The sequence below is a fragment of the Harmonia axyridis genome, chromosome 6, assembly GCF_914767665.1.
Source record: "Harmonia axyridis chromosome 6, icHarAxyr1.1, whole genome shotgun sequence".
Lineage (NCBI taxonomy): Eukaryota > Metazoa > Arthropoda > Insecta > Coleoptera > Coccinellidae > Harmonia > Harmonia axyridis.
Window position 1 is genome coordinate 22,507,506 of NC_059506.1, and position 23,228 is coordinate 22,530,733.

General features: G+C 33.0%; 2 protein-coding genes across 3 annotated transcripts in view; both read left to right on the forward strand.

The window, feature by feature from the left end:
• LOC123682977 (synaptotagmin-15-like) overlaps positions 1 to 23,228 on the forward strand; it is a 187,664-nt gene that overhangs the window by 136,398 nt on the left and 28,038 nt on the right. The window lies entirely within an intron of this gene.
• LOC123682975 (aldehyde dehydrogenase, dimeric NADP-preferring-like) lies at positions 5,909 to 18,628 on the forward strand. Its single transcript, XM_045621834.1, has 2 exons — positions 5,909 to 6,516; positions 16,889 to 18,628. The coding sequence occupies exons 1-2, from the start codon at positions 6,012 to 6,014 to the stop codon at positions 18,004 to 18,006; spliced, it is 1,623 nt and encodes a 540-aa protein (XP_045477790.1). The 5' UTR covers positions 5,909 to 6,011; the 3' UTR covers positions 18,007 to 18,628.

Consider the following 23,228-nt stretch of genomic DNA (forward strand, 5'->3'; position numbering starts at 1 on the left):
CATTCCTCTGACATCAACAGCTGCATCAAGAAGAACAGGTAGAATATTTTGAAGAAAATAGAAGTAAACTTTGTGAACCAGTTGAAAACCAATCTATTATTATATACACCACATCAAACATGTATTAATAATGGGAATGTTTTGTAGCAAATGGGAGTCTACAAAGGACCTACACGTGGTTTCGAAATTTTATTGGCATACAGCAGCAGTCAAAGTATATCAAACAGCGGAAGATATACAGATCAGACGGGGAGTCCGACAGGGCTGCATCTTGTCACAGCTCCTCTTAAACCTGTACTCAGAGTCTATATCAAGAGAAGCATTGGAAGAAGCTCAGGGTGTACTGAAAATTAACGGAACAATAATTAACAACATATGAAACGCTTACTTATAGAAAAGTGGATGAAGGGGACGGCGCAATAAGAAGAAGGGTCGAAAGTTATTCAAAGGAAATTCATCATCTTCCAGATGAGCATTACGTCTTGCTCTTGCGCAAACGTTATATTCCCGGAACCTTAGTATTTCGCGTTATATAGATGGATATTTTGTTGTATGTGAGGCATATTATAGAACTTATGCATATATTCGTCAGTTAATTTTATACTATCCCACATAAAAACAAATGTATAAGACTCAAATATTATACCTACATATATAGCCAATTTTAATTTTTTATTGGCAAAGTTTTGAAATTGGAAGGAAGGCTATTGAACACGACTACAGCCGCAAATTGAGGTGATTTTTTGAATAAAGAAGTACGCTGTTTTGGTACTATCAACGTAGGAGAGTTTCTAGTTTCATACTGATCGATATAACATGACAACTCATTGATAAATGAGAAAGTAGAAGAGGACCCAGGTTGGACTCCTGGGGAACACCGAAAGAAACCTCATGAGGTAGTAGACCGATGTTCATGAAGTTCAGCATAAATTTTTAGATCTAGTTGATAAGTTGTTTCTAAATTTCTGGAGCATCAATATTGCATGTTTTACAATTCCAATTTCAATGAAATTTGATTCCAGCTGTCAAGAATAAAAGAATATACGGTGCAGGCTAAATTAGTCCTCTCCAAAGAATATAAACTTACAAGTCCAAAATTAACGTAGGAAATAAAAAACCATCGTATAATATTTGTAATTTTTTTTTATTATGTAGGTATGTCTTAATGTACAGGGATATTTAAAAAAAATGTACAATATTTGAATTGTAGATTCTAGAACTCGAAATATGATAATACGGCCTAACTTGACCTAAACAAATAATGCGCTAGCTTCCGAAATACCATGTGTTTGAAATTTGGATATGAATTGTGATTTAAAAAAAATTATATATTGTTTCAACTCCTACCTGAACACTAGCAATTTTTTTATTTTGGCTAAAGGATCACTAATTTGGTCTAATAGATGGGGCTACACGAGGGGTAAACCTCGGTGGAATTATGGTGTACAAACAAGTGAGATTCCGTAGAATTCCATGGGATTCCTTGGATTGACGTTGAGCGAGGCGCTCAACGTTATGGCTTCAGAGTTTATGTGTAGAGCAGGAAACGACTCACAACACCACAATATCGCGGCTTCGCAAGGAAAACCTCACAACTCGCTTGCGCTTTCTCTCTACAGATATACCTTCGTACCTCCTCATCTGGGACGTTGTTGGTACTGGCAGGGGAGTGTGTAGTTTCTCTGTGCATGCTCGAGAGATGGCGTCATAGGCTTCGCGTCACACTCTAATACGGCACCGGTGAGTATATAAACTCCAGAGTCACCTCTCCAAGATGGAGAAGGATGGTGTATTTTGCAGAGATCACTGAATTGCCAAACTGATGATTCCATCAGCTATCTCGGGATGAAATACCGTAATCCTCAGATAAAAGGCGCATCTTCAACATTGGCTTGAGAACAGCTCACCAAAATATACTTCATGATTCAATTTTCCAAAGATCTATATCCTATTAAATCGCCCTCAAATATGGAGAGAGTTAATTGACGTACAAAAATGATAATCTGTTAAATATTCATCGTCCTATTGAATTATATCGCTATGCTGCAGGGATAGGTAAACGTTTTCAACGATGAAAAGAGAAGGATTTGTTCCATGCAATATTCATATAGACGACAAAAATCAATTTTCGTTTCCTCGAGTCTGTAATTCAACTGGGGCATAACGATCAATTTTCCCCTCAAAATTGTGTACAATCTGCGTAGATTGTCTTATGCAACGTCAATAATAAAACACCAATCCTAAAATTACTCTAACTTCTTTACAAAGTAACTGAAAGTTCCGTTATAATTGTTAATTTTCGCCGAAGTTCCTCCAGATTCCTGAATTAATGATAGGAGTGGTGTCTTGATTTATTCAAATGCCTTGAATTTTACAAGAACATTCGCAGTAACTTCGCAATCGGTCTATGGAATATTCAATAACTTTTCGATAACGGGTTTCTGAACTATAATCAATGTGTTTTATACAGAAGAAACAGGAACGTATATTTGTAGATAATAACGGGAGTGAAGTAAACTTTTCCGGCTTAATTATACCTTGTTGAAAGGAGGGGAAATTCATTTTTGTTCCATTCATTAGTATAAGTTAAATATTTTTCCTGAAAACCAATTTAAGTTCTTCTGAAACAATGTGTATTATAATCCCACAAAAAATCATATCTTAAGTGGATTTGAAAAGAAAATAGCTGATAAAACTTGTTCTCTTGTTCACCGTGCATATTGAAAGTTTCGATAATCTTAAAAATTATTTATTTCATTCAAAATATCAAACATGGGTCCGTAAACGCTTCAATTTCGAGATACAGGGTGGTATAATTTTTTGTTTTTTTTATAGCATCTACACTTCACAAGATATTCAACTAAAATTTGACATGAATATGCTATTTGAAGTTAGTATCACGTGATCAAGGGCGGAGAAATGGGGGTACGGGGGTAATTACTCCCCAAGATTCTTAATAATAATAAATTTATTCATCCCAAAATCAATTACAAAACATTATTATAGCTAAGAAGAGCGATTTGGCCTAAGTTAAAACTTGTGTGCCTTAATCACCCTCATCACAAAAAATATGTATACGCAATCGGGCATAATGGGCTGTAGGAGCACAGAAGATAGATGGTATTGGTTGTCAAACAAGTAATTATATTCACATAGATAGATGTTCAACAATTAGAAAACATATGTAGGAATTTAACTTTATTTTCTTCAATGAAGGATTTTATGGATTTTCGACTTTTTCCTTTTATCACCAACTTCTTCAAATAGCCTGGAAGCTCGTTATAGATTTTTGGTAAAAAGTAAGTAACAAATCTACCACAAAATGAGTTTCTGATCTTGGGTATACGCATACACTCATTCATATTAGCTCTAGTACTATGATCGTGAGATACAGCTACAAAGGAATCATTAATCTTTGGAACAAAATTCAAGCTTGACAGTATATAGAGATTTCTAATATTTAGAATGTTAAGTTCTTCATAAAGTTCTAGAGTTGGATATCTAGATGGTTTGAACGATAAAATTTTCAATATTCAATAATTCAAAATATAAAATTTCAGAAATCTCGCAAAGACGAAGATTTCTCCATAAAATGAACCAATAACAATAATTTTACTTTGCTTTGAAATCGATACGTCAGAAAAAAATCGGACCCCTTTACGCTTCATGAGTTTATTATCGCTTTCAAGATGAGTACTTTTATTGCACTACGTGCTCGTCTTTGTCCGAGGTTTATTATTTTCCTTTATCTATCTGCTTTCTAGGCATCGCCTCTTATATGCCTTCTGTGATTTTTGCATTCGTCATTGGTATACACTTACCTCTTGTTTTCGGTTTTTCGTATCATTCTCGTCACAAAATTTCAATATATAGTTATCAAAGAACTCAACTGAGTAATTCGCATCGAAAAATTGTCTGAGATGTGTTGTACCATTTATTGTGTTTCATTCAAATTGCAATTTATTTGTATTCGACATCAATTTTGAATTGACTATATCTACAAGGTGTTCTTGAATTGGAGGCACAAATGAAAATGAGAGATTTCTCGGATCATTTCAAGGAAAAAAGTCCTATAACATGAGTCCGAAAACGCTTTGTTTTTGAGATATCGGTGTTAAAGTTCAAGCTTTTCTCTCATAGCACCTTCCCTTCACTAGATATTTAACTTGAATTGGCGTTAATATTCCAATTCAAAGTTTTCATCATGTGATATCCAAATTTTGAATACAAATCTACAGGGTGATTTTTTTTCTGGAAGGATAGGTGCTTCTTTCCTCCAGAATAATTTATTTTGTGAACCACTGGTAGCTTAGAAAAATTTCAAAATAAACTCTGTTTGATTTGTTGTAGTTTTGTCGTATCTGCAATCGATTTCAATAAAAAAATTCAAACAGCTCTTTATAACTAATTCTCAGGAAAATCCAAATTAATATGAAGATCCAGTTAGGTAGCTGTGATAAATAATTAATTATAAGTTTTGGTACTAATTTACCAACTATATAGCGAAGATTAATAAAGATTCGATAAACGGGTTGAGCATCACAAAAAGTAGAAACACCCTGTATCTCGAAAGTGAAGCGTTTGCAAGCTCATATTTATGGGCTATTTCATTTTCATGATATTCCAAGGAATCTCTCATTTTCTTTCGTAACTCCAATTCAGGAACACCCAATATAATAATAATAATTATAATAATAGGACTCTATTGATTTAAATTCTTTACAAATGAACAGAAAATCAAAACAATCCCAGGGCGAAGTTCAGATGGCATTCGATGATGCCTCTGTTCTGCCACTCAAACCCTGATTTAATAACTTAAACATAAAATTGATACATCCAAAAAATAAAAAAAAATTATAAGATAAGAACAATCGAATTGGTAATGAGAAGAAAATTGTCGAGTAATTTGATTCAAACTTCGTTATCAAACCTCTTTTTCTCACATTATAAATATGAGTAAACTATGTCGTCAAAAATTTTGTTTTCGATTACCCCCACCCCAAGAAGAAAAAAACGATCTACGCCTTTCCACGTGATGGTCAATTTCGGTTGAAAATGTACTAGATGTAGTTTTTTTGGAACAGTGCCCACCTTTTTTCTCCATTACTTTTCTTTCTGGACCACTGGTAGTTGAGTAAAATGTGAAAACTTTGATCTAGTATTGAACTTTTTGATTTCTAGTTTTATCGTAGCTTCTACTCATTCACTTTTTGGAGTAGTTTTGATTTTTTCGATTTTATGTTTTTTGGAGTTCTGAATCCGAATCTGAGGTTACCGAAATTTCGTGAACATTGAAATAAATCAATATAAAAAAATAAAGTGATTTTCAAATTGCTCTTTTCTAAACTAATGATGGCTTTATAGTCTAAAACCATCTCGATTATATTGGAGGAAGGAATGATTGAGTAGAAGACATGCCATTTAAATTAAATTGAAGTTTTAAGTGAAAAAAGTGGCCAATTTTCAACAATCATTCGCGCCAGAACGGTTTATCTGACAAAAAACTTTATAAAGAGCAATTTTCAGGGAATTTTATTCACTTTGTTTAATATGGAATGATCATTCGTGAAAAATTGATATTTTCCGAGTTATATGCAAAAACTCGCCATAAAATAGAATTTTTACCTTTTTTTCAATGTTCCGTCACCAAATTTTGGTGGCAAACTACAGATTCGTATTCAGCAGATCGAATATATGACATCATCGAATTGTTCAAACTTTTTCAACGCTTTATTGTTAAGGATAACACACCAAAATAATTCCTTCTTAGTACCTCTTATACAATCAATTCATCAAACAAAACATCATAATCCAACCAATCTGAAACCCAAACAAAACCCCAACTGAACAAAACCGATAACTAATTCAACGATCTCAAAACAAGGCGCGCAACTTGAAACATTTCCCCACACCGACTTGTCCTATCGAATCGTTCGAAGCGCGAGCTCCTCCAAGAATCTGGTTCAGTCGACCCTAACCTACCATCCGAAAAGCTCGGGGGTCATCCCGCCATGACAGAGGTTAAAGATGACTTCATTCTTCCTCGTGTAGAGCAAGCTAACGGCACGGTCGGCCATCCTACAGTCATAGACATCGTTGATCCGCTTTTCGTCCGAAAACAAAACATGCCTCGACCATCCATGACCACTTCGGAGGTGGTGCGTGCATCCAGGGCTGCCTTTAGGTCCGGGAAGACCAAGCCGCTGGAGTACCGCAAGGGGCAGCTCAAGGCCTTGCTGAGATTCTTCGAGGAGTGCAAGCAGGATATCGAGGACGTTTTGTATAAGGATCTGAGGAAGCACCCCCAAGAGGTTAATATATCGGAGATTATCCTGGTGACGAATGATATCAGGCATACGTTGATGGATTTGGATGAGTGGGCAAAGCCTAAACGTCCTTCGAAACGGCTGGTTAACATGTTGAATGATGTGGAGATCCATACTGACCCTTATGGTGTGGTGCTTATTATTGGTGCTTGGAATTATCCTTTGCTGTTGACGCTTGGGCCTTTAGTAGGTGAGTTTTGGTATCATTATTATCATTATTCTATGGGTGTTAAATTGGTTGAAGTTCTTGAAATGAATATTAATAATATAATGATGATTGGGCAGTTGAGGTAGATATTATAAAAATTAGATCTGCATGCTCGACATCTGCCAAATAAGATGAGTGAATACGATCGAAATTGAATGATAGTTATTGTATTCCTACTTTGTTATTACAATTATTTCGCTACACAAAATATTAATAATTGTTTTGATAATTTAATTTAGATTTTAAATGAATTTTCATCGATTAATGATAGAGTCAATCCAATATTTGAGTACAATATACAAATTGATTTTTCATTTATTTAACTGATCTATAGTTGAAGGAAATTGATCTTGAACTGATTGAAAAAATATAGCTTCATTTCCGCAGAACTATTTTTTTGAAATTAATTATGTTTAACTGATTTATTGGTTCATTGCTTTAGGTTTAGAATTTTTAGGGTGTTCACCATTGAGAATCATTTTTCGCGAGAAATACATATATTAATTTAAGTGGTTTGAACCGTATTTTTCAGTCATGATTTTTCTCTGAAACTACAACTCAAACGCATGTTTTTTTGTAACAAAATACTTTTGCCATATCAATTAATTTTCCATTGGTTAGATTTCTAATCCTTTTATTTCATATGCAAAAATTAATGCAAATTAATGATGATTAAATCAAATTTGCCAATATTAAATCAAAGTGTTAGGACAACTCATAATTTTATATTCCTAGTTTCATATTGTTGTTTTCTCGATCTTTACGATTGTCGAAAAATTTAGAAGAAAAAAACCGAATTTCTCATTCACAATTTCCACTGATGTTTCACAGTGAAAAAAACAGGATATTACGTCAACACATTTCAAATTCGTAGATTTTTATATGATAAAACATTCCTGGTGTAAATTCTTCACGAATTCCTTTTGATAAAATTTTAGAACTTGACTGGAATAATAACAATAGTAGGTGTATTTTTGAGTCCACTTTAGGAATAATTCTGAAAAAAATTGTTAACCACCATTGATCCTTCTAGTTCAAAATCAAAATTCATAAGTTTTAATTGGGAATTAAGAAATTAATAAGGAAAACACTGCTCAAGTGCCGAGTCACACAAGGAACTGATTCTCCTACGAATTTCAGTTCATAAACACAAGAGAGCAATTCAGTCAATTATCTGTATCTTCATCATTATCTCATCCAGTAAGCAATGTGAATTTTATACGATCGTTTATTGCTTCTACATCAGTTTATTCATCGTATACAATGGTAAACTAGACAATTGGCTGTTGAAATAGACATTATTTTGATAATTTCATTTACGACAAAATTTAATAATATGTTTTATTTGTGCAGAAAATAGTTTTTATTGATTTTTTATATTTTCTACACTTTCTTGAATCTTAATGAATCAATGAATACGAAAACTCTCGAACGGAAAACGGTATGGATTTCAAATGGCAGATTTCGTTATTGATCATAATCTGACTAGGGATTCCGTGAATATAACCGATCAAACTTTTACACACAGATTTCCATGTTGGTCACATCATCAAACCAGAAGAGAAACACTCAATATTTCAATGAAAATTGATCCGACCAAGTAGAGATTTCTCGAGTTTTTCACCAGAGCCATTGAAAAATGGAAAAAAATATGAAATAAAATTTCCAATATATTCATAACAACAAATCATTTTTTTTTCTATTTTTTGTTCTATAATATTTGAAATGATTAGTGATGCCAAATCAGAACTCCTCATCTAGATAAAATAACCGACAACATCGACATGTCACATGATAAATCATATTTCATTATAGTATAATATACAACAGTTCTCTGATCTCTAATACGCGCATGAATTAACGAATGCTCAAAATCTCCTGATTAGTAAGAGATTCTCTCAATTTTTTCTGATATAAATATAAATATGTAAATATTGATTTCATAATTTTTAAAATTAATTCTATCCATTCAGTCTTGTATAAATATCTTTGAAACGATATTTCTTTTGCGTGCTGAACATATCTTCCAAGTTTTCTTTTTAAATTCGATTTATTGAGGGTTTGCCTTCGAAATTTATGGATTGTGTTTATACAATGAAATTCAGAATATTTATCGCAACGAATAATGATAATATATCATATATCAAATATGTATTATCTTGAAATTTATTTTCCTAATTTTTAGCCTTCGAAATGCATGCATATTAGGTTTTCAGGATTAATATTTTCAATCGAATAATTCTGATCCAAAATATCAATGACCTTTCATTTTTTCTTCTGAATTCTCAGAATTTGCGAAGTAACATTTTTCTCCGAACTAATCCTAAAATTTATTATTGGTAAGAATAATTTGAATTCATTGAATACCGATCAAGAGATAAAATTACCTCTGCTTCATTGGAATTCGACGAGTCTACGACCAACTTTTCTCACTAAGGTACAACTCAAAATATTCAAACCTGTAACGTGAAGGAATTTCGCCATATCCTTCTTTACTCACATGATTTGAGCGCATTGAGTTCATATGAGCAGATTCGGCCGCTCTATTCAATATAGTTACATAATTGGAACATTGAATATATTTTAATCCATCAATTAAACAAATTAAATTATGCGGACACAGCACCAAAACAGTTTGATGTTGTAATGCAGTTGTGCAACCATAATATTAACATTTTCGAGTCTGAAATGAGAGAATCGGAAAGAAACCAGTTTCTCTATATAAAGTAGCAATATTTTATGATTTTCAATGCACCCACAGTTTCAGAAACTACTTCAGATCTACTGCAGTTTGAATGGAGTTATCGACAAATAAACAGATTAACCATTCAAGAGTTTCACATATTTTCTTGAACGATTCACAAGTTTCATAATCGGAATTAATAAACGAATAGTTCAATTCATTGATTATGGTTTGTTGGTGTAATCATTGCTTGTCTTTCATATTCCTGTTTAACAATGTTCCTACATTATTGTGGGTGGAGCTTCAAAATCTTGTTAGTTGTTATTCCATAATTACTGAGTAAATTTGAAATACACTGCTCAAAAATTGATAGGGATCACTTACTTGTTCTAAATTTATTCCTGAAATATTCGCTCCAAGATTATAAATTTAGTCAGATATCAGAGTATTTTCAGTTGATAATATTGTTCACTTGAGAAAAGAATGAAAAAATGGAAAGTTGGAGAGAAAAAAGACTATATTAGGAACACTCAAAATTCTGTGTTTGAATAACATGAAAATTTTATGATGAAACGACAAGAAGGCTGAAGTTTCGGTTAAGCTAGTACCTAGTTGGTCCCCCACGAGCTCGTCTCAAGCATTCTACCCTACGACGCAAATTTTCGATCAAACGATTTATAAAATTTTGGGGCAAATTCGTCCAAATATCCCGTAAAGCGTTAGAAAGGTCCTCCAGGTTATTGATCGGTTGTTCTAAGGTTGACAATTGTCTAGACATCTCAGACCAGACATGTTCGATGCAATTCATGTCTGGAGAGCGAGCTGGCCAGTCCATCCTATCAATAGCATGAGTTTCTAGCGCTTCATTAACCAGACGACTACGGTGTGGACGGGCATTATCGTCAATTAAAAGGAAATTCTCGCCCACGGCAGCCGCAAACGGAACAATTATGAGTTCAATAATCATATCGTGATATCTCTGGCTGGTCATGGTGGTGTTCTGCAGAACAACCAACTCTGTGCGTTGGTTCAAACAAATGCCTCCCCATACACATATAGAACCTCCGCCAAAAGCTGTTGTGGGTACCATAAACTGTTCTGCATACCTTCGACCTCTTTCCCCCCAAGCAAGAATACGTCCATCGGAGTTGACCAAACGAAATCTAGACTCATCCGTAAATAAACATCGGCTCCTATCTTCAAGTGTCCAATTGCGGTGCTCCTCAGCCCATTGCCGTCGATGAACCCGGTGTTCCCTATTCAAACGGGGATGTACCCTCCTACGTGCTCTCAAACCACGAACATGTAGCCGTCGTCTTACAGTCTGGTTCGAAATTAGAACTCCTGTTGCAACTCTCAGTGATCTATTGAGCCGCGACGCCGGGTAGGTGGGATTTCTCCTAGCATTGAGGATCAAAAGACGATCTTGAGCAGCTGTTGTACTGCGCTGCCGACCTCCCCCATGAACATAAGCTACTGAGTCGTTTTGGATGAACCTATTCCAAGCCCGACTCACGACACTTTGCGAAACATTCAACCGCCGGGACACTTCTCGCTGGGACAAACCTTCCTGTATTCACCGTATGATTTGGTCAGTTGCACAGGAGCCAAACGTCTTCTCGGCATGACTGATAAGCTGATATTGTTCTCATTTCTTCAATTATTGTCACCTTATGTGTTTGAACTAGAGAAAAACAGATTTAATAACAAATACCACATTGCTTTTCACTCCACCTGTAACAGCCTACAGATAATAATCGATTTTGTGAACAAGAGCCGATGAAGTGAGGAAGACTTTGATATAATCAACTCAAAACATCTTACTTTTTCCTTAGAGAACATATAATGGACAGATATTCACGAGATAACTTGAAAAAAATACAAATGAAGAGAAGTTCATAAGTGATCCCTAGAAATTGTTGATCAGTGTATTTGAGATGATGTAGGCACCTATGTTAGTTTTTTCTTTTTTTTTTCGAGCCTTCGTTCTCCGAATAGATTGCTCTATAATTTCTTCACAATGTTTGTGAATGCTCTCAAACGATAATGTTCGACAGTTATTTACAAAACTATTCTCAAATTCGAAGCTGTCCGTGTGTATACACCATAACATTCAAAAGGAAATATCTACCTAGAAAATTGAATTTTGCATAGTATGTTCGGCTCTTGAATGCCTCGGTTTAGTTTGTCAATAGACAAAATCAGAACTACGAATTGTAACGAGATGAAAATTTTCATTTGTATTTAGAATGACAATTTGAAACCTCGTACGAACGTTCATGTTCGGCGCAAAACCAGAACCATATAAAATTCAAGAATAATATAAAAAAAAAATTTCATAGATAACAGATCTGATCATCTTGATATTTTACTTGTTTATATAGAAAAATCATTTCAAACTTCGTGGAGGATTTCGTGTCGATAGCGCCAGAAAAACCATTATAGAATACTTGAAATGTATTTTAGTGAAAACAGATCGAACCCAGTTGAAAATCTACGTTTTTACAGGGTGATTCACCGCGATAGCCTATTCGGAGTTTATGGAAATCTTATCTCAATTTTCTGCTGAAAATTTGCATGTTGAGGGTTGAGACAATGATCTTTCACCCTAAAATATTTTCAAATCTCTACAACTTCCGGATATACCGAAAACAGACTACCACTTCCTCATTTCAAATGGCACACCCAGTATATTATTGCATCATTAGATAGGTTTTTTCATGACAATTTCAGCTATATGCCATCCATACCTTGGGTAAAAACTCAACGGTTCATGAGTTAATAGGATTCTTATGAAAAAATTGTCTTTTTCGATTCAAAAAAACTATAAACCTGTTTGTGGTTTGGACCAAAAATGTAGACGGTGTTTATCAGAAGATCATAAACTTGGACAACTCAAATTCATCAAAACTCAAGATTTTCAAATTAGAACCTATATTATTCATTATTTCAGTCGATTCAACGTATAAATAGATAAGGGGTTACTAAAGCAATCCCTATACCTAAAATGTATACTTTAAGAGTTATCGAGGAAGAACTTTAAATTAATAGAAACCGCAATTTCCAACTGTGTGGGGTAGTCTCTGACTACAGAAATAAACTAAAGTTCAATGTTTCGATAACTAAATTGGACATTTCAAGTATTGAAATGAATTATTCATAATGGAAAATTGTATTAGGTCATGGATTTCTCAACAATCCCAACGAAAAATTAGTTTTCTTTTAGAATTTTGTTTCTTTCTGTGTATTCAGGAAGTTACAGGCTACTCCACACAGTTAGGAATTGCGGTTTTTCCTCATTTGAAGTTCTTCCCTGATATCACTTCAGGTATTCGTATTAGGTATAGAGTTTGCTTGAGTAACCCCCACTATTTTGTATATAGAATCGAATGAAATAATAAAAAAGATACATTCTAATTTGAAAATCATGATTTTCAGATGAATTTGAGTTGTCCAAGTTCATGATCTTCTTATAAACACTCTGTACATTTTTGATCCAAACTGCAAATATTCTTATAATACTACGTATTTGTAGAATCAAAAATGAAAAAGGTTTTTTCTAAAAAAGAATTTTCTGCCGTACTATTCAAAAAAATGTGAGTCCCCGTCGCCACCAATTTTTTCTCATGAACCGTTGAGTTTTTACCAAGGGTATGGCATATAGCTGAAATTTTTATAAAAAAAAGGTATGTAATGATGCAATAATATACTGGGTGTGCCATTTGAAATGTGGTTTTCGCTATAACCGGAAGTTGTAGAGATCTGAAAATATTTCAGGGTGAAAGATCATTGTCTCAACCCCCAGCATGCAAATTTTCAGCACAAAATTATGATTAGTTTTCCATGAACGTCTGAAAGGCCATTGCGGTGAATCGCCCTATATATAAGAAGAATTCAAGTCTCAATGTTTCCATAATCATGAAAAATACTAAAAAGTAAAGAAAAATTAAGAAAGCACTGAAGCGAAGTTAGAATCCTATGAGAGCTCGTCCATTCATACGCCATGTGACCCCCTGGAGACAACATAATTTCATTTTATTTTTAATTATTTAATTGGTCTCCAAGGGTGCAATTGGAATACGAATTGAGGAGAGCACAATAGCTACCGTCTTCTCGTCAATGCTTTCCTCATTTTCTGTTGAAGTTCACCTTCTGAATATTGCAAGATCCAAAATTCAATTTTCGAGAAAAAGATGACACAAACGGAATAATGAATTTGAGGATGACGAAATCTTGATCCTTTTTTTCTTAGAAAAATATATTGAAAGAACTGAACATGAACTTGATTCAAATACAGGGTGTCCCGAAACTGTGGTGCCAAATTGAAACAGAAGATTCGCCGTGGTCCCTTTTCTCCCTTATTTTTACGCCACAGGTAAAATCAGAATAAAAATGCATTTTTCGCATTACCCATTCAATTTTCAGTAAAAAGTTCTGCTTGTTTGAATCTGGAAAAACTAACCATTTTCAATATAATTGCGCTCTTATGAACAGCAACTTGTTTAGCAGAAATAAATTATGCATTCCCAATTACTTGTCCAAATAACAACAGGATATTCAACAACAAGAAAATAATGACACCTTCACATGCATTTTTTCAGAAAGCAGTCTTATTGCTGTGATGCAGGATGCAGCTCAATGAAAATGTTCTAAGAAAACTCGAATTCAATTTCCTCGAAAGGAAAAGAGCTTGTATCCAAAACATTGGTGGACACTGGACTGGACTCCATACGATGAAATTATTTTTCGAAGAAATTGTTCAATAATTAACTTCTAGAATCTTCTATTTTTCTTTTTGATAAATTGCCATGACACTGTTATTCCAGTATGGCAAATGACTTCTTCAAAATAGTGTGATTACCCATTGAAGGGTTTCAACACAATGTACCTCTGTAAGAAAGCAGCTTTGGTGAAAAAATGCATGTGGAAGTGTAATTATTTTTTTTGGTTGATATTTCCGTTATTATTCTGACTAGTAATTAGATTGTAAAATTGATTTCTGCCATGTAAAGTTTTCATTAGTTGCGTATTCGAGTATGTTTGTATTCGATAAATCGCAATCATTTTGAACACGGGTAGTTTTTCCAGATTCAAACAAGTTTAAATTTTTTACTTAAAATTGAATGGCGATGGAGAAAAATGCATAATTTTTCGTTATTTACCAGTTGCACAAAAAATAGGAGCGCTGCTTGAACGGCACTGTTGATAACTGAAAATGTGTTTTTTTGTAGAAATGAAGCACCTATTGAACACAAACATTCTTGCAATTTCAATTAAAAAAGGTTGAAAATTGTGGAAGTTATGAATGGAAATTACTTATAATTATTCATATTCAACACCTTGTAAGTCTGGCACGAACGATATTCGAGAAAAAGAATATTAGGAAGGCATTATTTATTTTTCAAGGTGAATCTTCTGTTTCAATATACCGTAGTTTAGGGACACCCTGTATAATATAATACCTAATAATGATGAACTATTATTTCGAACATGAAACACTCTGAAACTAAAATTCAGTTCGATTGCTGAGTTCAAAAGTTAAAAATATACGGAGCTCTTACATAAAGAAATATCATTGAACGATTCTCATGAATAATTTAACAATCTCAGAAAAAAAGTCCATTTAGAGGATCATTTCCATCGATTTAAGAAATTATATCTATAATGGTATTTGAATACCTGCACGACGTGGATCAACATTTCCGTCGGCATTTTATTGAAATATGTATAATGTATAATAATAAAAATAATGCTACTCAAGATCCTCAAACAACACTCACCTACGCTTGTCTATCAAGTTGACGCATTGAATGGACAAACTTCATCAATTAGGCAATCATGCGGATTTAACATGAAGTGACATAAATGGAAGAAAATAGAATATCCTGTCGACAATTGATGTTTACAGAATTCTGAAAAAACTACCCCTAACTTCATGCGTGAGAGCAAATTGTAGATGATCATTACCGGGTCATTTCAAGAAACAAATCCGATGTGAAACTGAACACTATAAGCAAGTCCTAATAAGATTGCAGCACAACAGGAACTTCACTAAAAACGAAGAGACGATTGGCAAGCAACACAGGGTGATTCACCGCGATGACCTATTAGACGTTTATGGAAAACTAAACATAATTTTCTGCTGAATATTTGCATGTTGGGGTTTGAGACAATGATCTTTCTCCCTAAAATATTTTCAGAACTCTACGACTTCCGGTTATACCGGAAACTGACTACTATTTCCTTATTTCAAATGGCACACTTAGTAAATCATTGTTAGATAGCTTTTTTGATGACAATTTCAATAATATGCCATACCTTCAGTATAAACTCAACGGTTCATGTATTAATGGGATTCTTATGAAAAAATGGTGGCGACGAGGACTCACATTTTTTTGAATATTTCTGCAGTTTTTTTCGAAAAAACAATTTTTATTTTCGATTCTGCAAATACGTAGTATTATAAGACTGTTGGCGGTTCGGACCAAAAATGTATAGGGTATTTATCAGAAGATCATGAAGTTGGACAACTCTAATTCATAAAAACTCAAGATTCTCAAATTTGAACCTATATTTTTTATTATTTCATCAGTCGATTCTACTTAAAAAAATAGTGGGGGTCACTTCTACAGACTGAGAATATTCATCGAAGGCTATAAACGAAAACTTGGAAAAATAATTTTCGAAAATTCCGAAAAAATAATTAATAGAATACCGAATGACCAAACGTCACCAAAATCAGGAAATTCTCCTAACACCAAAGATATTCAAAATTTTTGAACATATCAACTGGCTGCAACGATCCATTATAACTCCCAAGCGAATTGGACGAATGAGAGCATAGAACATAAGAAAGCATAATGCAGTTTCATGAAAGATTGAAAAACACTAAGAATTAGAAATCTGCAGGACAAGGTGGAATTTCAGATGGATAAGAGCCAGGAATGGTCAAAATAGACAAGGTTCGACTTACTGATAACGACTCTTCAAAATCGATTATTTTCGTCCTGCAGTCTGCAGTATACACGATTACATTCAAATGGAAGGATATAAGCAATTGAAGTTTGCTGAGATGGTTTTTTAATGATCAAAATCGGAATTGGCGTTCAATATTTATCGAACATTCATTTTACTTTTTATTTCGAAACTATATATTTGAACAAGTCAAAAATTAGTAGTAGTATCCTTTAAAATTGCATGTTAATCAAATAAACAGAACCATAGAAAATTCCAGATGGATACCAAAAAAATGTATCCAATATTTCCGTAGATATATTGATATAAAATAGCAATTTTAAATACAATAAAATATTTCAATTTATTCCCATCATCAGAACCATAGAAAATTCATGTAGAATATTGTTAAAGAAATTTATCCATTTTTCCAATATTTCCGTGATCACAGATACGATCAGGCAGATCACGTTTAAATTTTGGGTGTGTAGATGAGATACATAGAATAACAATTTCAAGCGTCGGCGTCGTGCAAAATTTCATGTTAATAGTGGCTTCATAAAATTAAAGCAGAATATCAGCAAAAAAAGGAAGATATAGATGTAAAGTGAGGAGCATATATGGGACATATATGTACTCCAAGGGTGATATTTTGCTTGATTTTTTTTTGTGTATTTTCTATTCATATTCCAAAACTGAAATTTTAATTTTTCTTAGGTGCCATAGCAGCAGGAAACTGCATCATCATGAAACCCTCAGAGCTGGCTACAGCAACAGCAGATCTTCTGCACAGAACGCTAACCAAATATTTGGATGAAGAAACCTTCCACGTAGTTCTTGGAGGAATCCCAGAAACCACCGAACTTTTGGCCGAAAGATTCGACTATATCTTCTTCACGGGATCAACAGCAGTAGGAAAGATCGTCCACCAAGCTGCAGCAAAACATCTGACACCCACCACATTAGAATTGGGTGGTAAAAGCCCATGCTACATCGACGACACTGTCGACATGGAAATAGCAGCAAGGAGGATACTTTGGGGGAAGTTTATGAATGCTGGCCAAACCTGCATCTGTCCCGACTATGTCATATGTACGCAAGAGGTTCAAGAAGCATTCTTAGCAGCAGCGAAAAAGATCCTGTTCGAATTTTATGGAGACCAGAAATTTCCTTCAGACTTGAGCAGAATTATCTCCGAGAATCACTTCAAACGTCTCCTTCAATTCCTAGAAAGTTCCAAGGTTGCTATTGGTGGCCACTACCTTGAATCCCAGAAAATAATATCACCTACAATCTTGGTGAACGTAAAGAAAACGGACAAAGTAATGTCTGAGGAAATTTTCGGTCCAATACTACCCATACTGAATGTCTCTAATTGCGATGAAGCCATCGACTACATCCTCGACAACGAGAAGCCTTTAGCTCTTTATGTATTCTCCCAAGACAAAAAAGTGCACAAGAGATTTTTGGAAGAAACGTCTAGTGGATCTCTCAGTATCAACGACACCATTATGCAGATTTGTACCGAAAATTTACCATTCGGAGGTGTAGGTGGTAGTGGTATGGGAGCCTATCATGGTGAGGAAGGCTTCAAGACGTTCAGTCACCAAAAAAGCGTGTTGAAGACAATGCTCAATTCTGTAACAGAATTAGGTTTGCAATCAAGATACCCACCTTATAGCCAGACAAAAATAAATCTTCTGCACCTTATTCTGCAGAAAAGAAGAGGTATACCTTTGAAATATATTTCTAATATTCTGCTTTTCCTCATTGGATTTGCGGTGGCTTTCATTTTTCATAGAATGTTCAATCACCACAAAGAACACTCCGAGTAATTTTATAAAAAATTAGGAAGTTTCAGTGTTTCGGTATTGAGTACACTAGACTTGAGGATTTACTGCACTTGCTTACTTTCGAGATATAAGAAGTGGTATCTTTATATAAAATACTTGTATTTCTTGTATGGAAAGGATTGAAAGGTCTTGCCCTAGTTGGAGATCGTTGCAACAACCTCGAATTTTATAAAAGTAGATTGAAAACCGGATTAGAAGCAGGTTGTCTAAGACGTCTTCATCTCAATCGTGTGGTAACATTGCTCGATACAGATGAGTCCACTGGAGTCCACTCATTTCAGATTTGTTTAATGAATGGAAAATTTTTAATGATGCTAGTCGCTGAAGGACATTGAATTGATGGAGAAATGAAAATCATTCATCATCTATCTTCAATATTTTTATTTAATTGAGTTTTTTATTTTTCTTCATACTTGATTTTGATGCCATACAGTAGCACTTCTTGTAATAGTGTTAGGTGTTAATTCCTTTCTGTTCGAGAATGATAAATAAATAGATAAGACCCTATTGGAAAACAAACATTGTACATAAATGAAACATTTTGAAGAAATATATTTTTTCTTTAGTGGTTTTAGAAAAATATAGCTTTATATAATTAAGTACATTTACTACTATTTTTCCACATAGAGGAGTGCTGATGAAGAGCTGACACGGAAAATCATAATGAAATGGACAATAGAATAAAACATTCAATTTATTTTTCATACGAGAAATATTGAACGAAATAAATATTCAAATCTGTTGAAATTAAAAGTAAAAGTCAATTTGGGGGTACTATTTTTTTTGAAAAATTGATAAAAGTTTTTGAGATAATATATCAATTTGAAATGTTAGTAGTAACCTCATTATGGCTGATGTGTTGAACGAAATTCATGAAGCTTATTGAAAAATATAATTAACCAATTATAAACAATCAGATCTCCAAAATTATTTTCTATTTTTTCGGATATTTAGGTACTATTCATTCATCAGTAAGGGTGACAATGAAATTATTATTAAATTATGAATTAGGTGGAGTATTCTCAATATTTTATTTTTATCGATACATATTCATTTTTGTGAGGTGAAGTATATTTGACAAGAAAAATATTTTTGTTCTAGAAAACTGGCAGTTTGGATTATTCTCAATATTTAATTTTTATCGATACCTATTTATTTTTGTGAGGTGTTTTCAACCATTCATAAATTTTCTCAACAGCATACTCATATTCATTGATATTCTTCAACGATTATAATGAATGAAACGCAATAATAAAATACATACAAACATTTTATAATAATTTATCTGTAATCTGAATCATAGAACAAGGATTTTATGAATAATTGTATTATCATATCAAATATTGATTTACTTATTATAGGTTTGAAACCAGAAACTTCACAAAATTTGTAATAGAAATGATAATATGTAATATATAATTGTCAATTTCGAATTAACACCCTAAAGAACGTTCGCCAGTATTAGTGAGAAACGGAAAAAACATTCGAAATGCCAAAATGAAGTAACAATCTTCTATAAAGATTCTAGAATATATCTAGCTACGTATCTCTCACCTTATTTCATTTTATGCTCGAAAATGCAATCATTTTTTTTCGTGAGTAGTATTCTTGGTTGTCTAAATAATATAATAAATTCATTTATAATTAATTCTTTTCAATCAGTCATATGAAGACTTCATGATACTCTGGTATTTCCGTCATATTAAAAGTTACTATTGGTCATTCAGATTCCGATGTATCATTTTTCAAATACTATCCCATATCTACTGTAATCGCATCCACCAATATATTTCAAACGACGACAAATTAGAATTCTGGAATTGCTAAAATGGAAGCGCTAGTATACCATGAAGCTGTCATTAATTTTTTCTCATTATAACATAATTCTAGGTCTCGAGAAAGTATATTGTGTGAAATTAAAAGAAAGAATTTTTGGCGGAATCGCCTGTCCAGAACTCTTCACGAGTTACTTAGAACTTCATATTGTGCTCTCAAACCGAAATTTATCAAATAAGAAGAATAAACACTTGCACTTTCGATGCTCGTTATAGGCAATCAGTACTGACTATGAATTATTTGCCAATGAAACAACTAACCAAATAAAACTGATATGAATGGAATGTAATAACAAGCTTCTCTTCTCTTATCCCAAATTAACTTATTAAACTATAAATGAGTATCATTCCCTAACATTTGTTACAATAATTGATCCATTTACTAATAACCAAACGAGCATAATAGTTTTATAATTTCAGAGTTCATGAGAAGCGTTCACATCAGTTTCAATGTGAAATTTTTGAGTAATATAACTTCAATTAGCTATACAATTGAATAATTAAACCACCATCATGAATCGTAAATCCAAAATTTCAATTATAATCATCAATTATTGGAATCTACGACTTTTCCAAAAATAATTTTATTGACTTATTCTTATAGTTTACATGCACCTATCAGAAAAAGACATCAATTGTTACTTCAATTGAATTCACTTCGAGCGAGTGATGAACAGTCATAGTTGAGCTGAAAGTGTTCATTATCGTAGATTTTCACGTGTTGAAAAGCTACGACTACCCAGCACCAGATGTCAGCAAATTGTTTCAGAGCACAATTTTATATACTAACAGTTACTATTTATCATTTTATATACCGTATCGTTGTATCGTATACAATAAAGCCATACCTATGCCAATAGAAAAAAGCATCAAGTCAATTGCTTTAAATTATTAAATTCTCTGTTCTCTGAGAGGTTGAGGGGACCATTTTTTTCAATAATTTCCAATTTTTTATTTTGATATTGTATGTACCTATATATGTATGTGGAATACTACAATAAGTATTGAAGAAAAACTCCGATTCACTACTTTTGTCTCATTATTTCCAATAATTAGCATTCAGGGAATAGTTATTTATAATACAAGTGCAAAAGGCATTGATATTCTTCCACGAGTTCAACATTCAGAAACGAGCCACGAAGTGGCGAGTTTTTGAATGAACGAGTGGTAGAATGAGCCTTCTGTACGAGTATTATACATTATTTTCTCTAATTCATTGCATTTTTATTGAAATTAATGAAATATTTCCATAAATATCATTTACTGATTTTTGCATTGAAAAATGTTGGTTGGCAGAGCTAATTTCTTTAAGGCAAATTGATGAATTGACAGATGAAGCCGTGGCGGAAAGTTCGGAGTACCAACATATAATTACAAAATATAACCATGAAAACTGTGCGTTTCTGATATATTCTTGCACGATTTTGTTCTACAAGATGTGGAAGAATGAACGGAATAACCACAGAATTAGAGAAAAATATTTATAAACTTACATGAAATTGTCAGAATTCACGATTTGAAATTTGCAGAATTCAAAATAGTTATGAAGTTCAGAGCATTTCTCGGAAAATATAGAAGCTATTTGTATTAAACTTTTCACAAAATCCTCTTACCTGAAGAACAAATTCCATAAATTTCGAAATTACAAATGTATAGTATCTATCGTACAGTATAGATTTTATAATTGTTTTTTTTATTGATATTTATTATCTAATTATTTTCATACATGTTGAAATATAATAAGAGAATAGAATAATTAATCGGCAGTGTTCAAAGTGTTTTTGACCTTTCGAACTGATCGATGTCTGTATTTTACAAATTTGGTCCCCAATCAGTGATGACGAATCCGTGGTCAAATTCAATTCTGTCCTTCCGTCTGATCGACCGTAAACATGATAACTGTCAAACAAAAAGGTTCGAAATGTTGTGTTTCTGATAACTAACTGAAACCAGAAGAAATTCAAGAAAACTAGCGGAAGAGAAATACTCACAATGACAATTGACTATCCGATCAAGTTCAAATTTTGCGTGTAAATGAAGAATAATAATTTCAAGCATTGGAAAATGTATGTTGATCGAGACACCAGAACCAGATAATTTTCAAGCCAAAAATATTTCAAATATTTCCGTAAAATAAGTTGATATTTATTTTGTACTTATACCTATTTATAAGAGAATCACTGATATGATTTCTAATAGTTATATTGAAAATTTTATGAATTGGGCTGGGTTCTAGTCACTTTAACAAAATTTTGAAATTTAAATTTAGATATCATACCAATGAGCGCCCCACGTTGGGCGCCAATTGATATGAATATCTATCAGTAGTGACTACAACCCAGCCCAATTCTGAAAATTTATAATTCAACTGATAGATAATCATATCAGTACATGCTGAATTTCATAATTTCATGATCAGAATATTTTTTATAGATATAGTCAACAATGGTGACACAATAATGAATCATATGATATCGAATCCTATACATAAATGATCAAAAACTCAAAACTGCCAAGTCAATCCTTTTTTTAAATGTTTGAAGTGGAGATGAAAAATCATTATCATTTAAAATAAATGATTTGTTGCCGGTTCGAGTCCCGCTTGGGGAGGTACTTTTTCCAGAATTGAAAAATTGTCTGATTTGCCGAAAAATGAATTTAATATTTAAAATAATTTGCATATTATTTTTGCCAGCTTCATTTCCAGTTTCTGATGAATTAGGTACCTACGTTCTTTTTAACTAGTTTTTTCAATTGAAATCTTTCTAAGTAATTGATTTCCATAAAATACAGAAAAGGTGGTTTGAATAACATTATTATTTTAAAGGTTCTGCATGGAAAATGAAGCATTTCATTGAATAAAGAATGTTAGATACATATTGAAAACTCTCCGATTTTTTGATCAGATTAACAACTCCACGAAAAAAAAAATACTGAAACATGATGTTTCACTATAAAAATTATAAATTGATATTAAATATGACTAATTCTAATTTCTACTTTTCTAATAGTTTGAACTGTTGTTTCGCTAGACAGTGAATCCTTCAGATTTCGTACGTTTTGAAGAACTAAAACTTTTTAGTTATGCAATTACCAAATCTGAACTGCGTACCGAAAGTTGTTATTTACAAATTAAAATAGTGGAAATTGGAATAATTCGTATTCAATAACAATTGAATGGATTTCCACAATTCGATCAAATATTCGAAAAAAAATTATAAAACCATCAATTTCATGCAAATTTGTCGTTTCAAACTTCCATAAAACATAAAACCGACTAATTCCTTAACGACAAAATAACTCAAAAAAACACCGCGTCACATCCACAGAAATAATGAACATAAAATGCTAATTCTCCACATCCTCTGA